The 26170-nt window shown below is 41.2% G+C and overlaps 2 protein-coding genes across 4 annotated transcripts in view; one reads left to right on the top strand and one right to left on the bottom strand.

The window, feature by feature from the left end:
• Positions 1 to 681: 681 nt before the first annotated feature.
• itga9 (integrin, alpha 9) overlaps positions 682 to 26170 on the bottom strand; it is a 35244-nt gene continuing 9755 nt past the window's right edge. Inside the window, exons 12-28 of the mRNA XM_085921925.1 lie at positions 25617 to 25707; positions 25268 to 25313; positions 25044 to 25195; positions 23796 to 23956; positions 12066 to 12218; positions 11302 to 11378; positions 10272 to 10419; positions 7068 to 7154; positions 6885 to 6964; positions 6676 to 6759; positions 6183 to 6291; positions 5985 to 6092; positions 4686 to 4811; positions 4486 to 4605; positions 4312 to 4407; positions 2115 to 2234; positions 682 to 1879 (exon numbers count right to left, since the gene is read on the bottom strand). Coding sequence (XP_085778051.1) covers positions 1781 to 1879; positions 2115 to 2234; positions 4312 to 4407; positions 4486 to 4605; positions 4686 to 4811; positions 5985 to 6092; positions 6183 to 6291; positions 6676 to 6759; positions 6885 to 6964; positions 7068 to 7154; positions 10272 to 10419; positions 11302 to 11378; positions 12066 to 12218; positions 23796 to 23956; positions 25044 to 25195; positions 25268 to 25313; positions 25617 to 25707 — 1857 coding nt within the window. The 3' untranslated portion in view covers positions 682 to 1780. The remainder of the gene's footprint in view (positions 1880 to 2114; positions 2235 to 4311; positions 4408 to 4485; positions 4606 to 4685; positions 4812 to 5984; positions 6093 to 6182; positions 6292 to 6675; positions 6760 to 6884; positions 6965 to 7067; positions 7155 to 10271; positions 10420 to 11301; positions 11379 to 12065; positions 12219 to 23795; positions 23957 to 25043; positions 25196 to 25267; positions 25314 to 25616; positions 25708 to 26170) is intronic.
• LOC147050258 (uncharacterized) lies at positions 11976 to 25734 on the top strand. Of its 3 annotated transcripts, XR_015067379.1 has the most exons (7): positions 11976 to 12124; positions 16271 to 16396; positions 18110 to 18167; positions 19833 to 19894; positions 22153 to 22291; positions 22537 to 25216; positions 25546 to 25734. XR_015067379.1 is itself a non-coding variant. In XM_085921927.1 (6 exons), exons 3-6 carry the CDS (start codon positions 18133 to 18135, stop codon positions 22706 to 22708), a joined length of 408 nt encoding a protein of 135 aa, XP_085778053.1. In that variant the 5' UTR covers positions 11976 to 12124; positions 16271 to 16396; positions 18110 to 18132; the 3' UTR covers positions 22709 to 25734. The 3 variants fall into 3 exon arrangements, 2 of the variants coding, with proteins under 2 accessions (XP_085778053.1, XP_085778054.1); XM_085921927.1 differs by having other exon boundaries at positions 22537 to 25734; XM_085921928.1 differs by lacking the exon at positions 22537 to 25216.

Below are 26170 nucleotides of genomic sequence, written 5' to 3' on the forward strand. Positions count from 1 at the left end.
CGTGAAATTGAAAAGGAGGAATTGGGGCAATTGAATTAAGGCAATTCAGTTTTTAGGTTCATGTTATCTTACAATGATCTCTTAAATGTTCATTTATGTGAAATTATGTCATGTAATATATTGTTGCCTATTTTTAGGGCATGAGTCACACTACAGGCCCATGAGGGGGTCCAATCCCACACATACATCTGGCTGCGGGGGGCCATGTAGCTCAGGTTTCTTACTCCAGACTCCATGTGATACTATAACTACACTATATAGTAGTATACTTTTACATCATAGTCAAACTTAATACTCGCAGCTGTCGTTAGCTTGCACATAAATCATAACATCTTATCTCATGACATCTAGTCAAACATTTCCTTGAGAATTTCGAACATGATCCGTTAAGATGGGCTGGATACAACATTAGGCACATCAGCGCAATCTCATTGATGTAAAAAAAAATGCTGTCTTTGAAAAATGAACTATGTTTATTATTGTGGTTTACGTTTGCACAATATCACACTGACAGCTGTTCGTAGGTTTTCATTTTTACGTCCAATCAAAATAATCCAATCATAACATTAGATAAAACCTGTTAGTTATAACACTGTGAATAAAACTGCGTTATTCAAAATCTGATTTTTTTTCAATAAAGCAGAACATTCGTTGAACATTCCCAAAAGTCGCAGTTTAGAGTTTGGAGACGCCAGAAAATCTCCTGACACTTCAACTTGACTTTTTTTTTTATTTTACTTGTATTGAGTTTTAGTATACAGTAATTAATTTTTTTGTTGCAAAAGTGTGTTTGTTAAATCATGCCTGTACAGTTGTTGGAGATTTAACGAAGATGCCAATTTAAGAATGGAGCAATCAAATACATTTGCACATACAGGTGTACCTAATGTTGTGGCCAGCAAATTTATTGACTAACTTTGTGGTCAGTCATCTTCATACCAAATCATTAATTTGGGACTAATTAACACATTGCACGTTAAAAACAAATCCTTAATAAAAAAAAAATAAAGGCGGCGTACTTGGTTATCAATGCTCGTGTCATCCGAGATGAATGTAAAATGTGCGCCTTGGCTCAATAAATGTTGGCAACTGCTGGTGTAAAAGATGGAAAAGCCTGACCCTTAAAGTGTTCATATTTCTAATGACCTCAGTCACTTGAGGGCCAATTCTGCCGAAAGCCACAGAGGCTACAGTGTTTTAAACGGTGTGCGCGCGCGTGTGTTTGTGTCTCAAAGACACCAAAAACTTGAAATGATAATCAAAGAGAGAACACAATCTTCCACTTTCAATAAGGAACATGTCCAATTAGTTCTGGGCAGGATATACTCCGTAGCTGAGGCATTCAGACGTATCAGTGCTTTTAGGAAAACATACTACAGACACAATGGCCCCACCTCTTCTCCAAGACCACCTTTTGCACAATATGGCTTAAAGTGTACAAAAATAAAGTTGCTATGTAACACAGCCCTGAGGTTTTTGTTGTCCACCAGTATCCACATTAGGACTTTCAACTGGCAGCACCAAGTTATCGTAATTCTTCATCCTCTGGCAGGCCACGCTGTCACCTCGCAAGTTCCTGGACTCCCACCTTTGAAAACATATCAAGTCTCCAGAAAATATGGAGAATATTCTTCTTCCACATATGGAAGGCTTGATGGGCCCGGTGCCATCGCGGCGGCAGGGCTGGAAAGGAGCCCCGTGCCGCTGGCTTCATCCTGACAGTATCCGGAAATGTCTTTGGCGCCAAGGGGACCCCCCACCACCATGGCCAGCACGAGTATCAATGGTTCTTTTCCATCCAGTCCCAGCTATCATCGCTGTCTTTCCTGTTCCGCTCTGCCTCGATGATCTCGCGATACCGTCGACGGAAGAAGCCCATCTGTCAAAGACAACAAATGTTTAGCTTGGACTGCTCCTCTGTTATTACATTTACAGTACTTAAGAAATGTATTTGACTTTAATGGACATTGCAAGTGCAATACATTGTAAATAGAAAAGAACAGAGCTAGACGAGGGGCTGCAGAGGCCTTTTTTTGAAAAATTCTTGGGTTTGTAAAAAAAAAAAAAAAAAAGAAAAAAAAAAAGTGAAAACATACAATCTTGAGTAGTTTTACCTTCCATAGCAGCACAGCTAGGAGCAGAAAGATGAGGATCCCCACCAGCAGACTGATGGCGATGATCCAGCCCACTACATAGCCTCTGGGCTCCTGACTGTGCAGTGCCTCGAAGATCAGCTGTAACACACGTGTATACACTTCATGTCAGGTGTGTTAACTCTTTCAATGCCAGCCATGAAAAAGAGAACCTATTGAAAGTAACAATACTCACAGAATATTTTTTTAGGACGAGGTAAACACAAACTACCAAATGACTGATTACAACTTCACTTGCATGATCCAGTATCCACAGAAACTTTGCTCCGCCCACTCCCATAAAAAAAAAAAGGATTTAATTGCAATTGATGCATGATCATTCAAAGAGTTTAATATGCACTTTGTACATATTTGTGCAGAATATCAATATTACAGCAATACATGGTGTATTTTCATTACATTGGGTCCCGGGAAGGGACACTATTTCTAATCCATGTCATGTTTTTTATTTACTTTTTTTTTTTTTAGAGATGCTGCATTGTTAAATATCTTTTCTGATAAATTGTGTTTTTTTGGTGACTGTTTCCGTAAAATATAACTTAATATTATTAATATTCTATAAAAATGATCACACAGGTGAAGGGCGATGCATTAGGTCGGAGGAGCTTTAAATCATCCACTCCCTTTTTAAAATTTAGAGTCTCCATATATCAGAAGTATTTTTTCCTTCACAGCTCATAGGTTTAGCCTGCTTCCCAGTACAATGACCTCTTGGCTCATCCATCATTGTCAGCAAGTCCAGTTTTTTTAAATGAATGCAAAATCCAGCAGTTCACCGCAAAATCTTGTATTAGCATTTACTTATTATTACCACCAGTGCTTTGATTTTTGCTTAATTTTCTCACGATTACTTTCTGTATCCATCACAGTTATATGATAATTTTTGCTTTGGGAGTCATTTCATTTGATATTCATTCATTTCCAACATTATTACTTTGACTGCTTTCATGTATTCCCACTGCATTAACTCGAGTGAAAAATAGCATTCCTCTGAAACAACTCGAACTCGCCTGTGTTTATGCTGGCGTGCAGGAATCTAATGAAGGGCCGTGAGATGCATTTATTGAGTTACTTATACAAAAAATGATCTCAGACAAATGCAAATTTTGTCCATTTGTTCAGGTCCACAAGAACGCTCCACAAAAGGCAAGACGTCATCGTAAATGCAGCTGCCTGGCTCTGAAGTGCCATCTGGCCTTTGAAATGTGGCAAATGTCGCACGAGATGACGAGAGAACACAAATGAAGATAATCTCTGCCGAATCATTTCTCACATTAACACCTTCGCCCGAGTTGTCGTGTTGGAATTCAACAACTGCATGGACAGATGAATATCCCCCCCCCCCCTCTGGTCTGTTCATTGTTGGAATGTGAAGTTCAATGTAAAGTTCATACATCATGGATTTATGTTGGTATGTTGACATAAAATAAGTGATGAGAAACCCAGCTTGCTGGCCGGCCTCAAGTGATGCAACCTGGGACTACAAATCAGACTTTGAAGTGTGTGTGTGTTTACTACTTAATGGTAGTGGCTGGGGTGGGGTGTGAACATGCCTGGAGCTCAGGGTCAGGAAGCCTGCGGTTTGGTCACTAACGTAATTATTTGAGAGACGCTACCTAAAGCATCGCGAGTGCTCAATTTAATCATCATGACTGATCTTCTGAGCCATTAGATCAGCGGGGAGCAGCACTCGTCCTTGCCCCCAGCAGAAGTGCCACCGCATACTGAAAGGCTCCAGCTGTTCCACAGAGGGATCAACACTCTACTATCTGACGGTAGAGGGTAATTTAACACATTTTTGTGTGGATTTGTATTTTTTTGTTAGCAGAAAAAAAAAATAAAGTCAAATAAAAAAAACAAAAGGGTTATCACATCACATTTTCTTTAGCGTTCATCCTCATTAAAGTCCCATTTCGGTACATCCTGGACTGGTCACTACTGAAAAGGACAATTCGCTCCAAACATTTCCCATAACATGAACTGATGTTATTTTAATTTTTTGGTGAGGTTTTAAGGTATGCATCCCCCGAGAGTTCCGCGGCCACAAACCTCAATGTGAACGCTTCTTATTGGAATTTGAACTAACACATTTTCACAGCAGCCTTTTTTTTCTGCAGGCTTTGCAGAACAAAACTCTAGAACAACATTTTGTACTCACAGAAATGTCCTCTGGCAGGCCTTTGGGCACCTCCACCGTCCTCTCGTTTACTTGCACATGGCCACGTGTTACAAACTGAATTACAGAGGAGGTATCCTGCAGAATATATAGCATTGCATTTAGCCTTTGGCCAAGGTCACAATAATTGACTACTGGTGGTTAAACATCTCTTACCGTCTTTAGAATTTCAGTATTGAGTAATAGCTTGATATCTATATTCAACGCTTCTTCTTTCAGCTGCGGTCCCAGATGGCAGGAGATGCTCATACACGCTCTTCCTGGTCGGTCACAGTCCTGATACAGGTAGTAGAGAAAACATGTTGAACAAAAAACAAGATGGCTGTCGGGCATACATGTACATGGCGCATACTTACCAAGACTTTGCGGCCTGATTTGGTGAAAAAGGCAAATATAGTGTGGAAGATGCTCTCTCGATCCTGAGGAATCGTGCAAGGTGTTGGGTTCCTATGTGGGGTGCAGTTTCCTCGGCCGTCGGCAACCTGAAAAAAAAGAAGGAAACAAGTCAGAATGATAATGACGATGTAAATGCAAAAATTGCCCAACTGAGGAAAGTAGGAAGTTTTCCCAAACGAGAAGTTGCACCCTTCCTCAGGTTTCTCATATGGAGTGATTTAAAGGTAGCTGCTTTACAACTCAGCGCTCCCTCAAGGGAACACTTCCCCTTTTCCCCTCTCTTCACTCTGACCCAAAAATCTCTAGGTGAACCTCTCCCATCGCCGGGGGTCATACATCTGAAATTCGACGACTGATCAAGAAAACGCGAGGTGACTTGATAATAAATATAGCCGACTCTCAAAATCCCCACCAAAATCAATGCAAGATGCCTATATAGGAAAAAAAGCCGATACTAAACGAATGAGCCATTTTTTTTCCAAACTTCCTGCGTGCGCTGCTGCCACCCAACAAGCCAGACCGCACACTTTACTCAATTACTTTCTGCCTTCATCCTGCCATCGCTGCTGTGATGATTCATCGGCCCTAAACCTGCTGGATTCTTCCCTGGGAAAAGCGTATTTACACGTCAAATAAGCGAGATTGGGGGATTTGCGTGGAAAAGTAGGAACATATGGGGCAAGAGCCAAGAAAGCGGATGTCATACTCAAAACAAATGTGTTAAAAGTAAAAATATATAGAACTAAAATACAAGTGTGCAACTATGGGTGATTATTTCAAGGCTTTTTTGTAATGTGGTCCTCGGTTAGTAAGGTATATTGCAGTAGCCTGCTCCACAGGTGTCCCATTCCCATTTCGTGCAAGCTGTCTGATCCCTTCAAAGTGATTCCAGATGGGTTCAAGTCGGGTGGGATATAGTCAACCCCGTCCGTCCATTCATAGTAAATACAATTAACAGCTTGAGCCCCAACCCCCATGATCTACCTCAATGAAAAGGCCAATGGAAAGGTTAGGAAAATATCCAAACCAACTGGGAGTATTGTGTTCCTTTATCGAAATGCAAAATGTTGTGAAACCAAATGATTGGCTAGCTTCAGTAGCAACGTCAACAGTTTGACTTTTCGCCTCACACCCTGCTGCGACACCACAAGAGGTCAGTTTGACAATAAGTTGGATAAATGAGGGCAAGATGTGACTGCCTGCAGGTGAATAAACAAACAATGTTTCAGTCTGGAAATTCAATCAGTGTCCATATCCACCTGTGTCTCAACAATGTGGAACATATCAGCTCCATTGCCAGCCAGCCGGTTGGGTATCCTAATGTCCACAGTGGAGCCCGGCAGCCGACTGGGCCCGTTATTTATCACCTGGAACACATTGGAAAGAAAAAAACATCAACACACACGTAAAACTAAATAAATACCGACGAGAGCGTGTGCAGAGCTTGCTGCTGTTACCTGGAAAGTGACATTGAGAGGCTGGAAGCTGCACTCCATGTCTTCAAGCTGGACGAAGCGTGAGGCGTCGATGGAGTTTCCGTACACAAAGGAGTTCGGCGTCACCACGCTGCAGAAAACAGGAGAAGAAGTCATGTTTACATTTTTGGTGTATGGGATTTATAGTTCTCTATGAGCATCCCTGTATACTGTAGTAGTTGAGATAAGAGCCAGATGTGCTTTGACGCCTCCTTTCGCGTTACAGACAGCAGACATAGCAAACCTTATCAGATGTCAAAGTTCTGGTGGATTTAGCCTGTTTTACATCGCTCTCCCTTTCGCCCGGTGATAAAACATTTCGTGATAAGAGCTTTCATGTTGATGTGCTCCTCCAGTGTGACAACAGTACTCCCTTATTTCCTGAGCAAGCGGGCACTCGAGCCATATGGCCGTTCCGTGCACATTTAAGGTATTAGTATGTGTCTGTGTTTTTTTTTAATTTATTGGTTCTTACCCTGTAATTGTTGTATCAGTCTCATGAATCAGCGGGATGGATATATCCAGAATATTGTCTGAGAGGTTGTGCTCCGGATTGGCACTAAAACAAACAAAGAAGCAAACTGGTGAAATAATATGAAACACATTGATCATTATGTTTTTTTTTATACAGCTATTATATAAGGCCAATTGTCGCTACGAATAAAATGTCTGGTAAAAACGTACCTCTTTGCTTGCACCAAAAACTGCAAAGTGTCATTTTCTCCAGAAATTCGAGTGGTGTCAAAAAGGATTGCAAAATGATACTAAAGGCAAGCAAAGAAAAACAGAATAAACCTTATTGAAATGTTTTTACTTCTACCGTAAACTTCTTTACTGACACTGACAACTCCATCCCATCTTGCTTACCTTCGTCTGTGCTCTCATGAAAGGAAATCCCACGCTGCACCGGAGGAAGTCCAAGTCGACAAGTTCACAGGAAATGCCCTTCTCTTCCTGCAAAGAGAGAGATAGACGGAATAATCGGGGAGCCAGACGGACTGGAGACGGAGTAGGTGACATGGGAATTGTAAAAAGGAAACCATTTCAAAGACGAGACTCTAATCTAATGACAGAGCAATCGAGTCTGATAAAAGGTGAAGGTTGTCAGTGGCAGCGTGTGTACACTAAAGACAATAATGTTGGGACACCTGCTCATTGCACTTCCAGATAGTGAAAATAAAAAAAACTGGTAAGACTTTCGACAATGTTTTTTTTTTTTTGTCCATTCATTTGGAACATTTGTGAGGATTAAACCTACTGGTCTGCTCAAAATCTCTTTTTTTGATTCATCTCAAGGGTGTTTAATGAGCTTGAGGTCAAGTTACGCAACACCATACTCAGCCTAGCATGCCTTTATGGACCTTCCTTTGTGCACTGGGGGACACTAAATAGCCTTCCATTTCCATAAAGGTAGAAAACAAGTTATCCACAATGTATCAAACAAGAAAGGTGAAATCATGCAAACTCCACAAGACAATCTGAGGTGAGATTCAAACTCCACCTCACAACTGTGTGATAAACTTAATAACTACTATGGCATCATGCCGTAAAAGAATGACCTTTTGCACAGCATAATGGAGAGATAGAACAAGAGATCGTAACATCATTAGTAGCTATTCTTAAGGATTGTTTCATTTTATACAAGTGTTACATTGCAGAGATGGTGCACACACATATACTAATCTTGATGTGTGGGTAAGTTGGCCGCGCTCCAGGTTGTGTGTTTGGAAGCTTGTCTAAACAATATGGAGCTCCACCGGCTGCACTGTGTAAACATTCAGGCCCCGACCCTGTGAGTAGTACGGAATCTTTTAGCCAGAGGTTCACTGGGAGGCTTTTGGCCGAGCCTGTGTTGTGGGAGCATGGACGAGGGTAGAGAGACACAACTGAAAAAGACCCTCCCGGAACATTTTGCAGGGGGTCGGCCTTGGAGGATGAGGTCTGAATGCACACATTGCTGCCAAGTTTTAAGAAGCCTGTTGAAAACACTTCCAGATAGCTGCAATGGTGACATATTTGTGTAATCCTTACTTGGGTTCTGCTGATTCAGCAGGGTGGGGCAGGGTACCTCATCGTCATTAACTCAATTTAAACAAGCATTGCTTCTCTCTTTTGGGGGTGTGGGGCAAGCACAAGTGGCAATGATGAAATTTTTTCTATTTCCTGTATTCCTCTGTGCAATCACCGCCCATCCCATGGGGGTGTGCTGTAAGTGCGCGAGGGAAGACGGCCTGTTTACTCATCCCCCACCTAGCTGTCCTTGAGCAAGAACAGAGCACAGAAACGTCTTGAGGTTCCTCCATGGGGAAAATGACAAGATTGTTTATTCAACACTTCTTCACTTTCTGTCGCTTGCTTACTTTGTTAAGTCTCACATGAAAACACATGCACGCATAAACATTGGGATTGTCACAAATGATGGGCCCCAAAGTGTCATTCAGACTGGTTAGTGTTCTTTAGTGTCATCTCAAACTTCTCATGGAGGAAACTCATCAGGATGACAATTCACAGGTGGTGTTGTTTTTTTTGCATCGCTTCAGCATCTGTATGTTTATACAGTTGGCTCTCCAATCACATCTGGTGTTCCACAGGGTTCTGTTCTTGGTCTCCTTGTGTTTATCATATGTCTTTCTCCACTTAGCAATATTTTCTGTAAATATAACATCGGTTTTCTACATATACAATCTATATCTTCAGTAGCTCCATGTCAGATGCCACATTGATGATAAAATTCTGCTCCTCACTTTTAAAGGATAACCTCACTCTCTGCACTCCGACACATCACATCAGCCCGCTCGCTCGCTCATGTCCTCCATGACCCTCATGTGGTTTCAATCCTTTAGCAACTCTGCCTCCCCTCACCTCTGTTAACAACCTCCCCCAAGACAATCGCAATATGGATTATGTAAGATATAGTTCCCCTGCTAGTTCTAAAGATAAAATGCATTTCTTCCATTCAATGTCATGTACCTATCTACCCTAAATAGTGGGCGAAGGGAGCCTGTAATAATAATAAATGCCATGAGGAATTGAAAAAATGCATTGAGTTTCTGGTATATGAGACCTAATTATATTCTTGGCTAAAATAAAAAATAAAAAAACATATACACCAGACGAATGCTAATATTTCCAAGAATGACTAAAAAAGGAAGCACTGAAGCTTCTGCAGCACCGCAGTAGTCCCAGCAGCGTTGTCCAAGCAATCGGCTTTCACAGCTTACATTGCAAGAACAACAGCGAGCTGAGACCCCTCCTTCTTAAATCTGAGGGGCAGACAAGTTCACGCTGGGTTTACCGTAGGAAATTACCTCTGGGGAGGACTGAGAGTTGGCCTCAGCTTTGCATAAATACAGCACATATCACTACTTTGGTGATTTCCTGCAGTAATTAGACGTATCTCTGAGAGCTTTAAATCAGGCCAATAGATTGTTTGTCACCTCTTCATAAAGTTGGCTCCCTGTTTCCTCAGTATAGCAGGTTACCCAAGCTATCAGGTTCCCGCAGCACATGAGGCTCTATGAATCCTGGCAACCTGATAAATAACGTCATAAGGGGACATTAAATTAACTAGGGCACTCCAAATCTGCTTTTCTAATAAAACCTGCCCATACCTCCGGTTCTACTGAAATAAAATGTGATCTTTATTGTTATTTTACATCATTGGATGTGAGCCTTCATCTATCACTTAGGTCTGATGAGAGTCTGCTGATAGGATGTGGTCCCTGTGTAGCATCCAAGAGCAAACTGATGGGGTGTCTCTGCTCAAATGGATTTGCACGCTTCTTCTTCTGACTGACGTAAGCAAAGGCAGAGGTTGCCACTGTGAAATCCATTTGCTTTTAAGAAAATCTCTCCTCCAGGTATGGCAGGAGATGGCAGTGGGTTGAATTTTATTGTAAAAGTGACATCATGATGGATTTCCATGATGAGGAAAATGAAGCTCTAATCGGATATCGGATATCACGAGTTTGTCTTTTATCTCCTATTGCTGAGCCTACCATCAGTGTATTAAATTAAACTTTAAGGGTAAAATGGAAGGAAGGGAAACAGCCAACCAGGCAAGGAACTGACCTTCTGCCAGAAGTTGATATAGAAAACCTCCCGGGAGAAGTTGAGATAGACGTTGGTGTCGTAGGCGTCGTCACCAGCATTTGAGATGGTCAAGTTCAACGACACGTTCCTTACTCCTCCCAGAGCCAAATGTGGCCTGCTGTGTGCCCTGATTGAAATATAAAGTAAACAATATCTCAGCCAATAAACTATTGTCTAAACAACTCTGAGCAATGTCACAGGAAGAAAATTTTGGAAAGGCTATTCACTCTTCAAAAGTCACAATGTTTGGTAATCTTACAGAATACTGACAGCTAATATGAGAGTTTTAATCATTTTGGCTTTTATAAACATTATTATAAACATGCAGTATGACGTTATCCCTAAAAAAAACCTCAATAATAATCAAGCTCTTAACTGAGAGGCAGTTTTAGGAAATAATTAGGATTTTTTTAATTCATCTTTTTTTGGGATATTATTAGACTGCACGTGTAGCCAATGTCCTTAATATATAGTTGATTTAATGCCAATTTTTGGACCACAAAATATAATGCACACATTGTTTGACCCAAGTCATACAATAGTAAAATGAATCCAACATTTTGTGGAGGTGTCTAATCTTCTTGCATGCCAACAGGTGGTTTTCATTCATGTAAAAGAGGGAGGATGAAAGTAAGAAAACATCTGTCTGAGCATTTGAATAAAATTTCCACAGCTCCATAAATAATATAAATGACATAAAAAGAACATCTGAAGAGACGTGAGCAAAATTTCTTTGTCTTTCTACAAGCATATGCTATTGAGGCAGGGTTGCTTCATTAAACTGTACTTTAAAATAAAAATGAAAAAAAATAAACCAGCAAGACGGTCAGTGAGTGTTCATAGAGTAATACTCCATAAAAAGAGAGGGAACACCCTGTGCATGGAAAAACATATGGATATCCTCCAAGCATGCGTCATGGACCCACACCCACAAGGCTGATGTCTCCTCTTTGCAAAAAGGTCCAAAACGGACTTAATCAGAACAATGAGGTAGTAGCTTTGTTTTTACCCAGAGAGCAACAGCTTCCCATGGAGACGCAGGTCCGCAGCACAGTCGTCGGAGAGGCAGTTCTTCTCAAACCAAGTCTGAAGAAGAAACACAAAAGTTCACAAAGGCTTCCTCAACCCAATCTAGGGGGCAGTGTTGCACTGATGTCGGACTGTCAGCAATGGGAAGGTCTTGGTTATTATATTGAACTTTTTCATCATTCTTTCTATGATCAGGTTGATTCATAAAAGCTTCTTTAATGCTACACTATTGACTCATTATAGAATGGATTTTGTGGGTGCTGAAAGACATGAATCCTTCCTTTTCAAGAATGTCACCCATCTTGGAAGCATGTGGACCAGGTTAGATAGAGTTGGTGAAGTGAAAATAGATGAATCTGTCTTTTGAATTCCACTTAAGAAAATCGGACACGGACAATAACAAACTAGTCACCACCAATGTAGATTTGAATTTCTGAATTTGTACGGCTCTGATTTACAATCTGTAAGGCTCAAATTCCGAGATGATATTTTTTATTTAGTGGCTGAAGCAACAGCGCCTCTGCTGGCTGCAAGCAAGTATTACACCACACTTTGATGATTTGCCTGCTGATACGTCCGTCATCATGCTCAATTAGTATAGCTTTGATGTTGGAACTGTTTGTAATTTGATTGAAACCATAATAATTGGCTATGGCCACATAGGAAATGCACTGCATCATTGCAAGTCAGCTTGAAGAAGCGACAACAAGACTTTGCTCATGTCCGTGTTTTACTGTCTTATACCTCATTCCTCACTGCGATCTTGTCTCCTTTCCTCCACCGAAGCACAGGGGTGAGAGCCGGTAAGTCTCGGTCCTGGTGTTCACTTAGTACATGCTTCCCAAGGCTGTATGCCACCTCAAACGTGATGGCTGTGAATACATCCTTAACATCTTTCTGTTTAAGAAAAAATAAAAAAATAAAAGGAAATGACTGTCAATTCTGTTCTACCATAAGAACCAGTTTGCTTCTTCATGGTCAAGTAAGGAATAATTGTTTGCTTATTGTTCAAGGGATCCACCAACAGTTTGGAATTTTAATTGTATAATTTTTCTTTTTTTTTTTAAATACACAATGACAAATCATTAGTAATCCATGGATATGAAATGAAACATTTTGCAGACGGACAGACTGATGACACACAAATGAAATACAATCCGGTTTTTAATCAATGACTGCGGTGAATTCCTGCAAAACAAGATCATCTCAATTGCTATTATTGTCTGATTTACTCGATTCATCAAGACCATCTACTGAAAGTAACGCAAGCGAAGCGGCTGATGATGACGTTCGGTGTCATTATTCTGAACACGTGCAGCATTTTTTTAACCTGATGGTTGTGCCTATGAGAAATATCCTTAATCAGAGACCACGGGGGAACAGTTTGTTTTGGCATCGGCTTTGGAAACATGTTGAGACATGGAAAATAGAGCAACATTTGATCAACTCTCATATCTTCATTAGATGACAGAATCACATGAAAAAAAACCTCTTTTCATCTCCTTTGTCCATTCTAAAGAGTGGGTCATTTCAGACCGTCTCAAAGTCAACAGTACAACCACGCAGAGGCTTCATCAGTAATCTACCGACAATGAGCCAAAATCCACAATGAAAACACCCAGTTTCCGGGCATCACACACTCAATTTTACCCACTTTCACAAGATTTTCCATTGACCACCCACCCATCCTCTTTCCTCAGACAGGCACACAGCCAGTCTGGGCTTTTGAACACGCTGAGCATCACGAGTGGTGAACCCACCCAGCTCATCAGCAGTGAGAGAGTAATAGCAGGAAACAGCACTCATTCGAGCAGGACATGAAGAGACAGAAACGGATTTGGGTCTGCTTTGGGAAGTGGTGTAGCACGTAGATAAAGAGCCCGCCTTGAGATGATATCACTTTATTATTTGGTTGCCGACAACAGTGAGTTGCTAGTGCAAAAAAAAGGGCTTTGTAGAATGATTTGAACCTTGATTACTGTGATACTGAACTTACAGTGAAAACGCGGCTGACGTCATATCATTTGGTTTCCAACACTTATTTTCCGCAAAACTATGATTCAAAAGTAACATGTAGATGGAGCCGTTAGGGATGGGTTCCCTTCAGTTACTCAGTTCGACACCTGAGGACCAAAAGTCATTATATGTCACTTACTCTACTTATGCTACTGATCAATATTAATAAAGCAGCTGGCCAGAGACAGAGGTCAGACTTCAATCCATCCGTGGACCATCTGAGATTCATGCCGGATTGGACAGAGATTGCGTTGTGTTGGGTTTTGCTGCTGTTCAATTGGAGGGTAGTAACATGACCAGTGTTAGAGCCATGAGAAATGGCGGCAGACTTGTTTCCACCCCCCAGTAGCCATTAAACCAGCATGCTTCTAATGGCCCCTGTGTGAACTGAACCCCCTGGGAGTTCATTGCTCGGGTGTGGAGCCCCGAAAGTCCCTCTGCTTATCTCACGTTTTCACAAGCCACATGAGAAGTAAGGCTTTAGTGAGGAATGGGGCATAATGACTTGAAATGTTGCATTATTGCACAATTGCAGACTGAAGGAGTGACTTTTTGAACCACTAAATAGGCATAATTATTCTATTAAACGACTATGCTGTGAAGGGATCTTTTGAACAGAACATTCATGAGATAGAGAGAGACATCTTGACATAAGAAACACAAGACTGTTAACTGATCAGGCTTACGAGCTGGAATCTGTCTACTAACAAGTCTTCTAAATTTCACTTATCCCTTGATCAATGCTCAAAATTGCCACCACACCCTTGGCACAAACACCTCCCGATGTTGCGCCGACATCACATACAAGCATTCTTGAGCACCAACTGAAAAGTGTTAACTGCAGGCTGAGTTGATGGAAATACACACAACAACTGTTTGACGCTAAACAGTGGACAACAGAAAGTTCGTGAGGGGCCTTTCTTACATCAAAGGACTCCTTAAGGGTCAGATGACAGCATTTCCGGGGAATGTGATGCTTCTTTTAAGACCGCTTTAATAAAATAATTTGAAATGGGGGGGAAAAAAAAGAGGAACAAAACAAGTCACTTTTAAGAAAGATGTCACACTGAAAGGCTACAGCTCATCTTGGTCTCATATGACTTCATTTTTCACGAGGTTATCATGCTGATCATGGGTATGATGCTTTGCTCAAGATCACTTCAACAATTGTTAATACATTAGGATTCCTTCATCAATTCATATCCATTTTTCCAGGACTCAAACCATGACTGTTTTAACAGAAGAACTACTGCCGCCCATTGGTTTCAGTAGTGACACAATGATATGTGACATTCTCCAACATCTTAGTACAGGAAGTGTAGCGTGTCGGAATTTTTAGGGGGTATTTTGTTGCCGGGTCATCTGACAACTCCTGTGACATGGTACTTGACCTCAGTCAATAGGATGACCGTTTAATCCACAGTGGCATGCCAACATGACATGAGAGAAAGCGAGACACTTCTATTGCTTGAGGAAGAATTGCTCGTTGAGCAGAGCCAGCGGCACTGCTGACTTTTGACATCTCCTCGAGGGAGTACCGCAACAAAATCAAACGGACGTAAATTGCTCCAAATGTTGAGCAATTTGAATAACCTAGTCAACTAGATGAGTAGAAAACATTTCTATTTCCAAATGTCAGAATTACTGCATGGTGACTGTAATCCCCTGCCCCCATCTCACCAATGACTTCTTAATGCTTCCAGTCACACTGTGTGTAACCCAGCAGGAACTATTTTCTTTCCAACTCTGCTTTGGCAACCGTAAGCTCTCAAATATAATATGACAAATGTACATGTTACTACAGTTGTGTTTTTCTTGTAAGTGTTCTTCCTTTCCATATATGTATTCATGAAATTGCATGAGGCTTGCCTTTCGTTGTGTTATGAAAGAAAACAGCTGTGGCACAGAGCTTTATCGACACCACCACCTCACTCTGGAACAGAGTTGGAGCCAACGCTTGGTGTTTATGTTCACACACAGAGCCAGCGTATTTGGTATGTGCTCACTCTACAATCGCATAAACAGAATGTATGTTTGCACTCAAAAGACTTCAGTGAATGAGGCTTATTGCAAGACTCCACTTTGGTATATCTCGAGAAGCTCGGATACTCACGTTAATCTGATCAACATAAGGGTAACAAACCAAGCGTGCCCCCCCTCTCATAACCCGGCACCCCCCTTTGGGTCGGAGTTTAGCTCCACCGCAGTGGTTCATTGGGAAGAGTGACGTCAGGCTGCAAGAGGCTCTGATCTTTAAACGCCTCACGCTTGCCTGAAATGCACAAGAGCTCCTCTCTCAGCCAAACCCTCAAAAGCATATGGTTGGATCCTGCTCATGGGAAGTTTTATTAACTTGCGAGGGAAACACACACAAACCCTACACTCCTTATTAGGACAATAGACGTTTGGTTGACTTGCAGCTTGAGGCTTTTTCATTGGAGGGCTGAACGCCAGGGAATCTTAGACCGAATGGAAAAACCTTTTGAGTTAAGTGATGAATGAATCCAGGATGTCCAACCTTAGCGTGAGATGTGTGTATAATGAGACATGTATTACTTGCAAGAAAAAAAATCCAGCCTATACTGTACTATGGCACAATGTCCAGAAATGTGAAGTGGTGTGCTCCACAAGAACCACAATCCCGCTTGAAGACGTGAGAAGTCTGGACTGGACTAAAGTGGTAACGGGAAGCGATGTCTCGGGGAAATGATTCTCAGCTCACGGAGCTCTGTAGGTGTGTTTTCTAACCGGCCAAGTTGCTCTTGTGGGAATTCATCGGAAAAAGTCAAGCATTCAAATATGATCAAATGTCACCATTTGAAAGTGTCACACGCCAATGATAGACCCCTAAAAATGGAAAGTTCTACTGCCCCAAAACACTCCATAAACATGTCAGATATCATTCATTCAACAACATTATTTATTCTGTTCAGGGTCACAGCATGAGCTAAAGGAACAGTCCGATTGGTCCACCAGTCAATCACAGGGCAAGTCAGAGAATCGATTCCCTGCCAACATGTGAACCACAAAAGCCCGATGGGACCAGAAAATACATACATGTAAGTTACCTCATCAGAAAATGTCTGATCAGAATGCATTCCATTATGGTACTTGCTTATTCCACAAGCACTTCATTCACCACTCAAATGTAGTTATTGGTGGCTTAGTGAAGTGAAGTCATGAGTTCTTGTTGATCTGTTTCATTTTGTGCCAGTACATTCTGCAGTCGGTATGAATTGACATGTCAAAGCTAAGAGAAGCCACCTGCATGCAACAGTTGGCCTGTTGTGTCAGAGTCAAGGACAGAGCGACTGGCTGGGTTTCATTCAAGCTGTTCTTATTCTGACAGATTCTGCAAATACATATGCATTGACCAAAACAGCTTCCTACTTTTCCCAAGCTTAACCCTTGCAAGATTCAAGGGAAAGAAAGCTTCCAAAAATCGTACAACGCCGTTTGTAATTGCAAGCCTGATTACAAAGAAAAAGCTTACAAGTCAACAAAACATGCACTTGGACTTTGGAAGCTTGAGAGCCATTGGAAAGTCCAGCTCACAGCAGATGTATGTTTTGAAAAACTTCAACAAACATCCAACACACGATCAAACATTCGGCCTGTCTGATGTAAGTGGCCGTGGTAGGCAGAGATGTTTGTCCAGCTTCAGGCATTAACCCGATAACCTCCACAACCTGCTGTCCATCACAACATAGTGAACATGACACAATCCAAACAAACTGAGCATTGAACAAGTCAGTGCACACTGTTCCCTTTGCAGTATTCACTTTGTTCACTTACTGCAATGTATTATCAAATCAACTAATCGTGTTTAAGAGAGCAAGTTTACTTGTGTAATTTTTTTTTTTAATTGATCCACAGTTATCGCTGCGTCAATGTTTTTTTTTTGTGGAGCTATGTAGTCTCAGAATGCTTTTTGCTTGATTTGAATTATTTGTGCAGTTCTCCTTTACACTACCCACAAATCGGAAAAAAATGTTTTGCTTTGCTTTTGTTTAATTTAGAACCTTATTTGGTTGTGACTATCCATGAACAGGCAAATCTTGATTTTTGCAAAATACAGCGTTGCTAGATACTGTGTTGAAATACATCCGATGAGCAAATACATATTTCCTCTTGACCATCACTTCACTGACAAAAACCATCTGGATTGTCATGCAAGAAGCTGTTTCACAATATCAGTCATGCGCGTTAATAATTTGCTAAAGTGCTTGAAATTTGCAATCTAAAGTCCTCGACTGGAACACGACTTTTTTTTTTTTTTTTTTTGCATGCAATGTTGTGGCAAAGCTGAGTCAACAAAAACCTGCTGGGTGCAGATAAGGCGCTAAACCTAACATTTACACTTTGGCAAATGGATTACATGTACATCATCAAATATCACAAATCCAAATTATGTTCAACTCTTATAGCCTTGAAAGCATCATAAAGAAGGCATTCGACATTTGACCCTTGGATAGTGAAAACCACAGCTGGGTTTCATAAAAGAGGAGAACTAGGTGCCTGAAGTTCCAGCTTGAAATAGGCAGATGGAATGAGCTTAGACTACTGGTCAAACATACCAAAATCATCTGCGTTGTTATTTTTACAACATTCTATCAACAGCTACTTGATTCAATGCCAGTTACCACAGTTGTGTTCTATACCAAATGAATGCGAAGGACTGCCTATAAATACACAGATGTGTTTTTCTCACGGCTTTCTCATTCAACCCTCCCACATTTTTGATCAGGCCTATGCTTCTGTTCTATTTTCAGGATCACCGGATTTAATTCTGGAAATGACCCCAAAGCAGCACAGTAGCAGAACCAAGAGGTGGGCTGGTCAAAAAGTTTACTCTTACAGCTTTGACATTCCACAAATTCTTAACCCAACTTATCATTGTAATCATCATTATCATCATCATCATCATTAACCCTTCACTTCTACACAGAAACATTAGCCATGAGTGCACTGTAGAGTCACGTGCAACAGACTAAACTAAACAAAAGACCAGAGTCCAGATGAGATCCTTTTAAGGAAACAGTTCCTAACAACGGGTAATCAAAGAGTCAGGTTCAAACTGCAGCAAAGAGCTCATAAAAAAAGTAACTAATTGTGTCCAAATAAACATTTTCATTTGCATGCAAGCAGGCAGTTTCATTGTAAAATAATTCACTCAGCGAGCCAAAATTCTGTTGTTGTTTACAAAAGGATCCCTCTAAAGACTTCCTCACTTTGAGAAATTAACTTCCTCCAACATGGTGATTAAATTCCATCTATAAACAAGAAGATCATTATTTCCACACTCATGCAACCAGTTAAAACTATCCGGATACGAATAGTTCCATAATACTGTTAAAACGACTCGAGTGTGATGATTGAATCTTTGGGAAAGTTACCTTAAAGTGCTAAATGCAAAAGAAAGCTACAAGGAGGGGCAGCTTAAAAAGTGCAGTGTTTGTGTTTGAGACCGTTCCATCCTGGTGATGGAAGAAGGCTCCAGATGCTTCCTGCAAGTGATTTCGTCACTCAGCACAAACGCCTTTGGCCACTCTGCTTTACTGTTGTCATTGGAGACATTATTTATCGGCCCAACCCCAATAAAGCTGCAAGACAGAAACGTGATGGTGCTAAATACATCCTTCAAGAGTTCTCTCTGCTGGATATAAACATATCTCACGTATACATTTTTACGTTTCTGCAGACGTCGGCTTTTAATGCAGGAAGCAGAGGGTGATGTTGACATCTACAATAACAAGCATTAAAACAGAGAAGTGGGAAATGACAACACGGTCACGGCCATGTCTCCAAGTGATGAAGTAATGGCAGCCCCCCCCCACCCCCCTCTATAGGATAATAGGATTGTGCTCTCTTTACTCGCTCGTGCTTCCTTTGCCGTGGAAGTTGAGGAAACATGGCGAGAGAATCCCCCTCATTGTGGCCATACTTGGCCACCCATAATGTTTCCTTGCGGTGGCATCGTGTGGTAAGCAGACAGCCAAAATTCTGCAGAGTCAACCAATGAGCGCAACTTTCGGTCAGTCAGATTTGACGATGAATTTACGATGGCAAGACCAGACTCGGTATAACGACCCACGGTAGAAACGACACCTCACTAATGACCCGATTGCACATTTATAAGAACAACGTCAGATGTTTTACTGCAAAGGGGGGAAAAAAAAATCTACTGGTTGTGCACTCCCAAAACAAGGCTGAAGAAGAACGGTTTCACATTCCCTCTGGCACGACCATGTAGGGAAATCCTGGCAAAAATATTAGTCTATGCTAAATTTAACTGGAATAATTCATCTTTACAACCTTGTGATATAAACAGCCGGAATTTCAGGACAAAGCACCAAGTATTAGCCATTGACGTTTTCCACTTTCGATATTGCTACAGCACAGTTTAATTATATTCTTTAGACACGATGCTTGACGTGCAGCCGTGTGTGACAGAAGACAGCTGGATATGATTACCTTCCCGCTATGTACTTTCAGTGTATCAGCTCTCTCGGTAAATGAAACCAAGGGGGCGGCATCGAGGGAACTGCACGTTTCGGGTGAGTCTGTATTTTGTCTGTAAAGCGGCAAACAAAGCAGGCAGTGTGACAGCAGGCCCGGCCCGGCTCAGGGCTCCCACGTGCCAAGCGATGCCGTCTTTGAGACTTGATCCACATGGGGGACTCTTTGGGAGGTTGTTACAGGAACTGCTGGTTTGCTTTTCTCTCGCCAGGGTTTCCTGTTTGTCTGTCAAGAAAAAGCTGCTAGGTGCCAATGACATGGAACATTTGAACACTCACTTAAAAGGAGTGGATTATAGGATTTCAAAGCATCCATTTATTTGATTAATTTAAAAAGATGGCAACTACAAAAGAACCAGTGTATACTGTAAATAGCGAGTTAATCAATAGGTGACTGATACACTTTTCAATTTTAATATCTGAATGGCGCTTTTGTTCCACACCAGAAAAACAAGATTTAAAACTGACTACAAAAGAAGTAAACCCTCTAATTTCAAACAATTCAGAATACAGGAGTCAGAATGCAAACTCCTTGAGTTTATATGCAGCCTTTTTGTTGAATTTGTGTGCCAACAGCTACTCCCAAAACCCGCCTCAAAAGTAGTTTTAAAAGAAGAACATAGAAAGATAGGCAAATATACAAAAATGAAGTGATGCCGCCATAGTGCAACCTTATACCTTATTGATATAAGGTAAAGTAAAGTACCTTATACTTTACTATTATTACTAGTCAACTACAATTGTGTGACAGTTAATAATTCAAAAGTCTACACTGTAAATAAGGGTTTTGTGATTGCAACAGTGTGCACTGGTAATAGATGTTTTTTTTCTATTTTCCTTTGTAAAAATGGTTCAGAAATCGGAACAAATTGGAAGTAGAATTGTGTTCAGTCTGACAAATCATTTCTTAACAAAGGTCTGTTATTTCTCATGATACAGCACTGTCAATTACAAAACAACAGTAAGTCAACCCAATAAGAATAATCAGTGGCTACGTCCGTATCGATGGAGTTTATCATACGCCTGTAACCAAAGCAAACAATGGTGATATCGTATTTTCCCCCTGACCGGATGCAAAAGACAAGTTCCACAAACTACACCATTGCAATGATGCCAGGCAAATGTTAGTGGGGCACGTGTTTGGAGTGTAGCAAGCCGGACACTTACGAGCTAAATTAAACGAACAACTGTCTTGGGTAGGGCTTTAGCAGCCTATTTTAACTCCTCCTTGGAGACTGAGATGCATTCACTGACCTACAAAACACCAGTCAATGTCCACAAATGCTCTTGCTGTAATTTCAAGGCACACACGCATGAGCCCATGATGGACTCGCTGGAACAAAAACACACGTATGACGATGGACATTTTGCAGTCGATGTAAACAATCCATAAGCATGACACGTGACCAGAAACAGAGTTCAGGAGAAGTGCAGAGCACCTAATAAGGCCTTCGTTGAAAAGAAGTTGTTGACTCGGACGAGCTATGAATCAAATGAATCAAAGCAATGCAAGACATGTAGACTCCATGAACAGACATAGTGAATAATAGCTATGTTATAGTGAGACAGGCTGTTTATACCAATGTCACATTAACACCGCACCTGTTGTGCCACTGAACATTCTGGAGATGAAGAGCACACTGAGCGGTAATCCATTCTCAAAGACAAAACCGCTGTACTACAAAGGCATCACTGTGGTGATAGGGCAAGTTCAAACAACTTGCACAAAAATACATCACTGAGCAGCGAATAATAATAATAATAATAACTAGTCATCTTCCTGACTCCACCCTCCCTCGTAGTTTATTGTACATTACAATCCATATTTGCTTCTATTCTATTTTCAGAATTGAAGGGTTTCATTATTTACGTTTGTGCATGAATGCGGACGGAACCAAGCATAACAACGATGTTTTAGTAAAAAGTCGTCCAGTTTGAGCAAATACTCTGTCCAACTTTCTATGTGGTTTCCTACTTCATGTTCACAATAACATGGCGGTCTTAAGAATGTTGTCACTTAAAACGCCAGGTATCTTTAGTAAAAAGAAATATGCATATATATATATTTTCATTTTCAGTTCAATGTCCACATCTGCCAAAGTTTTAAGAGGTGTTTCTTTTGGAACACTCGCCACACCAGAAAAGGACGTCAATTATTCCAAATCATTTAAGGCAACAAATCACAATGAAGAATTTGGCTTGCTTGACAACCTGACTCAGTGGCACACAGCACCTCTGGTCATTTAAATCCTAATTACTCATAACTGTGCAAAATCTTTTTTTTCCCCTCCATACAGGGGCAAAAGCAAGTGAGTGGTTTAATTTCGCCGAAAATAACCAAACATGGACCATCTGGATGGCTGGTATGCCGCCAGTCCATGCCAATGAAAACATGTTGAAAACGGTCAACATGAAAGACTTGCATAATTTCAGCAGGTAATACTGAATATGAGCTGATGGATATATGAGCCTCTGCATGCGGCATACCTGCTCAAAGTGTGATTTACCTGTCTAGACTTTCACTTGAATAGTAGAAATTGAGCATGTCTGTTCCGGTCCGTTTAGATTTTGCTGAACAAATTCAACTTTAACGCTGTATAATTTTTTTTTTTTTCATTTAAATGGTCATTCATGACAGAACTGTAGTCGCTGGCTGCAAATATATCTTTTTCAATTGCTAGCTCAGAGTCAATGTCAAGCAAATTTGACGCGTCACGGCTCAAGAAATCAACTTTGACGTGGGGCCGACATAAAAGCAACACAAGTCTCAACACCCTGCTGAGGCACTCGCCCCTGTTCTACGCTTCCACTGTATACAAAGAGTCCCTGGTGAAGCTTCCAACCCACCCATAAGGATGCAACTGGGAAACCAGATGCTTTCCATTAGCATACCGCTTCTGGGGAATGGGCCTACTGACTGGTTGATGTGGGACAACATGTGAGAAAGATAAATGACTCCACTGGTTAGGAAGACTCGAAGACACCAAAAAAGGGCAACGACATCATCTCTGCTAATGCTGATCCTTTAAAGTTTAGGACAAACACATGCTGGAAAAGAATAAAAGGTCACACCAGGTCATTATGTGTGCACCACTTCATCTTTCGCTAAGACATCCCGGAACAAAATATCAACATTGTGACCGACGTATGGATTGAACAGCATTTATCATAGGTAAAGCATCCAAAATCACAATTTTACTGATACCCAAAGTTTTATGACTCAGTGAAACTTATGAAATTAAAAGATATATAGTTGATGGGAATGTCAATGTTGATAAAGCAGCTGATTGCTCTATCTGTGCTGTGTGATCCTAACTATTGTGTCTGTCGGCCACCAAGTAAAATCTTGGCAGCACAGCTTCCCACACAAAAAGTACTAAGAGTGCTCTGTAAAAAAATAAAATGGTCATGAATTTTACAAGCATGCATTATGGGCTTCCGTCTATAAGAAAAGGAAGCATGGCCGGTGCCCTCAGGACGCGGACCCTCCCTGTTGCTGCAGAACCTAATCACAGCGGAACACAATAGAGGGACTGTGATGACAAAGGCAACTTTGTTTCTGTCGTTTTCTGAGACTTGTACACTTGAGGCTAATAACACAGAGCCCTATGACAGCATGATTTCACCAAGCGCATGATTGTTACATTAACCTCAGCAACTGTTGGTAAGGGAGGGTGGCAATATTCTCATAGCACATTCTGTAATGATTGTGAATTTTGCTCGCTTGTATTCAAGCTCGTAAACATTTTAACTGGAAAAGTGTTCACTTGGCCTCCAAAATAAACAGATGAAGATAAAAACAAACTTCTGAGGGAAATAGTTCTAATGTCACATTGCCTGATGAGTGTTTCCGTCGTGGGAAACAAACTGAGAGACTATTTAAGGGAGTTAGCAGTAAAGAAAACAAGCCAACAAGAAGAACCAGACAGTCCAAACTTACTTTGACATAGGCAGTGAACCGCTGGCACTTGTCCTCGTTGACGTCCAGGTTGAGCTGCTGGCTTTTCTGGCTGACCTGAGAGCCACTTTGAATGAAGTAGACGCGTGAAGGCAGATTTTTTTGTCTCTTGTCCACATCAGCCGTCAAGTTGTACAGCAGCTCTAAACCGGATCATACACACAGTGTCAATTGAATCCTGATTTGGCATTTGGAGTGGTGATTTTATTTTGAGATTGTCATCTCCTAGGTGGCTAATAAAAGGAGTTATTTTGATTCTGGGATGAATGAAGCAGAACTTTTGTGTAATAACTCAGTTTAAGGTGAGAAGATGATGAAAAACATTGGAAAAAGGAAACCAATACTCCAGCTGGTCAAGCAGACGATGTTTTTATTACACCCTGGCTGGTTCCACCCCTGGCTTTAGTGATGGAGAAAATGAACAACTACTCTCATTTTGAAGAGGAATCACAAGTATGAGGTCAAGTGTTACTGGTATTTCTGAGAAATCTACACACACGTCTCCTGTCATTCAAGCTCCAGTACAGTGAATGAATCAACCTCAGTTTGGAGTAATTGCTTCACAGGGTGTTAGACTGCTAAAACACTGGGAGGGGCAAACAAACACACCCAGGTAGGACCGAACCCCTCTGTTTCTTCCATCCAGTGGAGGCAAGAGCCATGAGCTCACTCTCAAGGAGGCAACGGAAGGTTGCATTGTGGACGTCACCAAACACATGGCGCTGCACTTTCCACGCGCTTTGCCAGACGACCAAACAGAGGGGCTTTATTCCGGCAAGCGCTCATTATGCAACACGTCTCTTACTCCCCGGGGGGTGGGAGCTGGGAGAGACCGCACCCAAACACTAGAACAGGACAGCACCTCAGCGTTCAACGCCACCATAAGCCCTTAGCAAAGACTAAGCACACAGACTGTCTTCCTGTCCTGGCAGAATCAACATCATCTTTCTTGAAAAGATTCCTTCAGTTTAAATGAGCAGCAAAAGGTCAGAAAGCGAGATTTTTACTTGAGCAATAGCACCGATAAAGGCCTAATGGGATTTTTGGCTTTCAACATTATTTTCACATTATCCTCTGAATTGAAAGCAGGCAGGGTGCAAAAATGTTGATCTCAAACTGCAAAAACTCTCAAGTAGCGGACATTCGTTTTCTGGAAGTGTTAACACACTGTGGGAATACCATGGAGATGGACTGTGTGTGTGAAACTTACTGATGTTCTTTGAGCCTCACCTATTTGTCCAGGAAGTTGTCTTCCGTGGAAGCGCATGCAAACGGTGATGAGGAAGCAGTTTATGTTCTGGCCTTCGTGGCACTGAGGTACAGAAATGTTGATGGACACGGGCAAGAAGATGGAGACGTCCACTGTAATGACAGGCCGGGACCTTGCACCACAGGGATTATGAGTTAGTATCAATAAAAAAAATAAACACTGCCGCTTTACCATAATTGCTCACCTTAGTAGCACCACACTATCCGTCATGAAAGCTCCAATCGTGATATCTGCAACAAGAATACGCCACAAAGATTGATCATATTGTGTGTGACATCACTCGATACACACCTGTAATCGATAGACAAAGAACCACTGAGAGTCATCGTAGTTCAGATTGAGGAATGCTGTCAACAAAATGCCTCTGTCACGAGTCTAGTGAGGTTATTACAAGAGAATGAGGGCCAAAACTTGTGACTATGAAAAATGAAATTGTTAATGGTCTTTTCTTGTGTTTTTGAGGTTTTCATTCGATCTTTATGCTGTGGTTGGGGAAATCTATCAAACGTCAATCCCATCTGATTCGTCCCTACCTGTGTATCCATTACCGTCCATGTCTACATTGCCAGATATCGCCTGACCAAACATCTGGAGACCAGGATTGACACTACGCCCAGTTATTTTCTGTAACACAAGATAGCACCCATTAAAATACAGTTCAAGATAACATGAAGACTGTGAGACTTGCACTCTGCTTTGTGTTTGTTTTCCCACAGTGACAGATTTAAAAGGCTTCGGGGTCGAGTCAAAGAGCAGTCATTAATAAAGAATAATTAGCAAAACATGTCAAAAATCGGAAGAGTGTCCCCAAAGTAGCCTTTTATATATATATATATCTACAAAACAAGTGGCGGATCAAATACATTCACATAGTACTTCAATAACGTCATGATAAAACAAAGATTTTTAGCTCTTGACTGTTAGACTATACTACATCTCGACATCTTGTGTTAAATACCCAAGCAAAATTACAAATAAAACATTCTCATGAGCAGACCTTCAATGCAATGCAGATGCTTACGAGCAGAACCGAAACAGAAACACAAGCATACTTTTTTTTTTTACAAATAAAATATTACTGTAATAC

Source organism: Syngnathus leptorhynchus, chromosome 10 (assembly GCF_054491065.1).
Source record: "Syngnathus leptorhynchus isolate UIUO chromosome 10, UIUO_Slep, whole genome shotgun sequence".
Lineage (NCBI taxonomy): Eukaryota > Metazoa > Chordata > Actinopteri > Syngnathiformes > Syngnathidae > Syngnathus > Syngnathus leptorhynchus.

Bases quoted from the DNA above. Each gene is read 5' to 3' on its own strand.
- LOC147050258 (XM_085921927.1), top strand. From the start codon at position 18,133: ATGACCCCAAAGCAGCACAGTAGCAGAACCAAGAG. The intron at 19,895-22,152 runs GTGAGTCTGTAT...CCCTCCATACAG, and splicing joins GAGGGAACTGCACGTTTCGG to GGGCAAAAGCAAGTGAGTGG. The intron at 22,292-22,536 runs GTAATACTGAAT...TTCAATTGCTAG, and splicing joins GACTTGCATAATTTCAGCAG to CTCAGAGTCAATGTCAAGCA.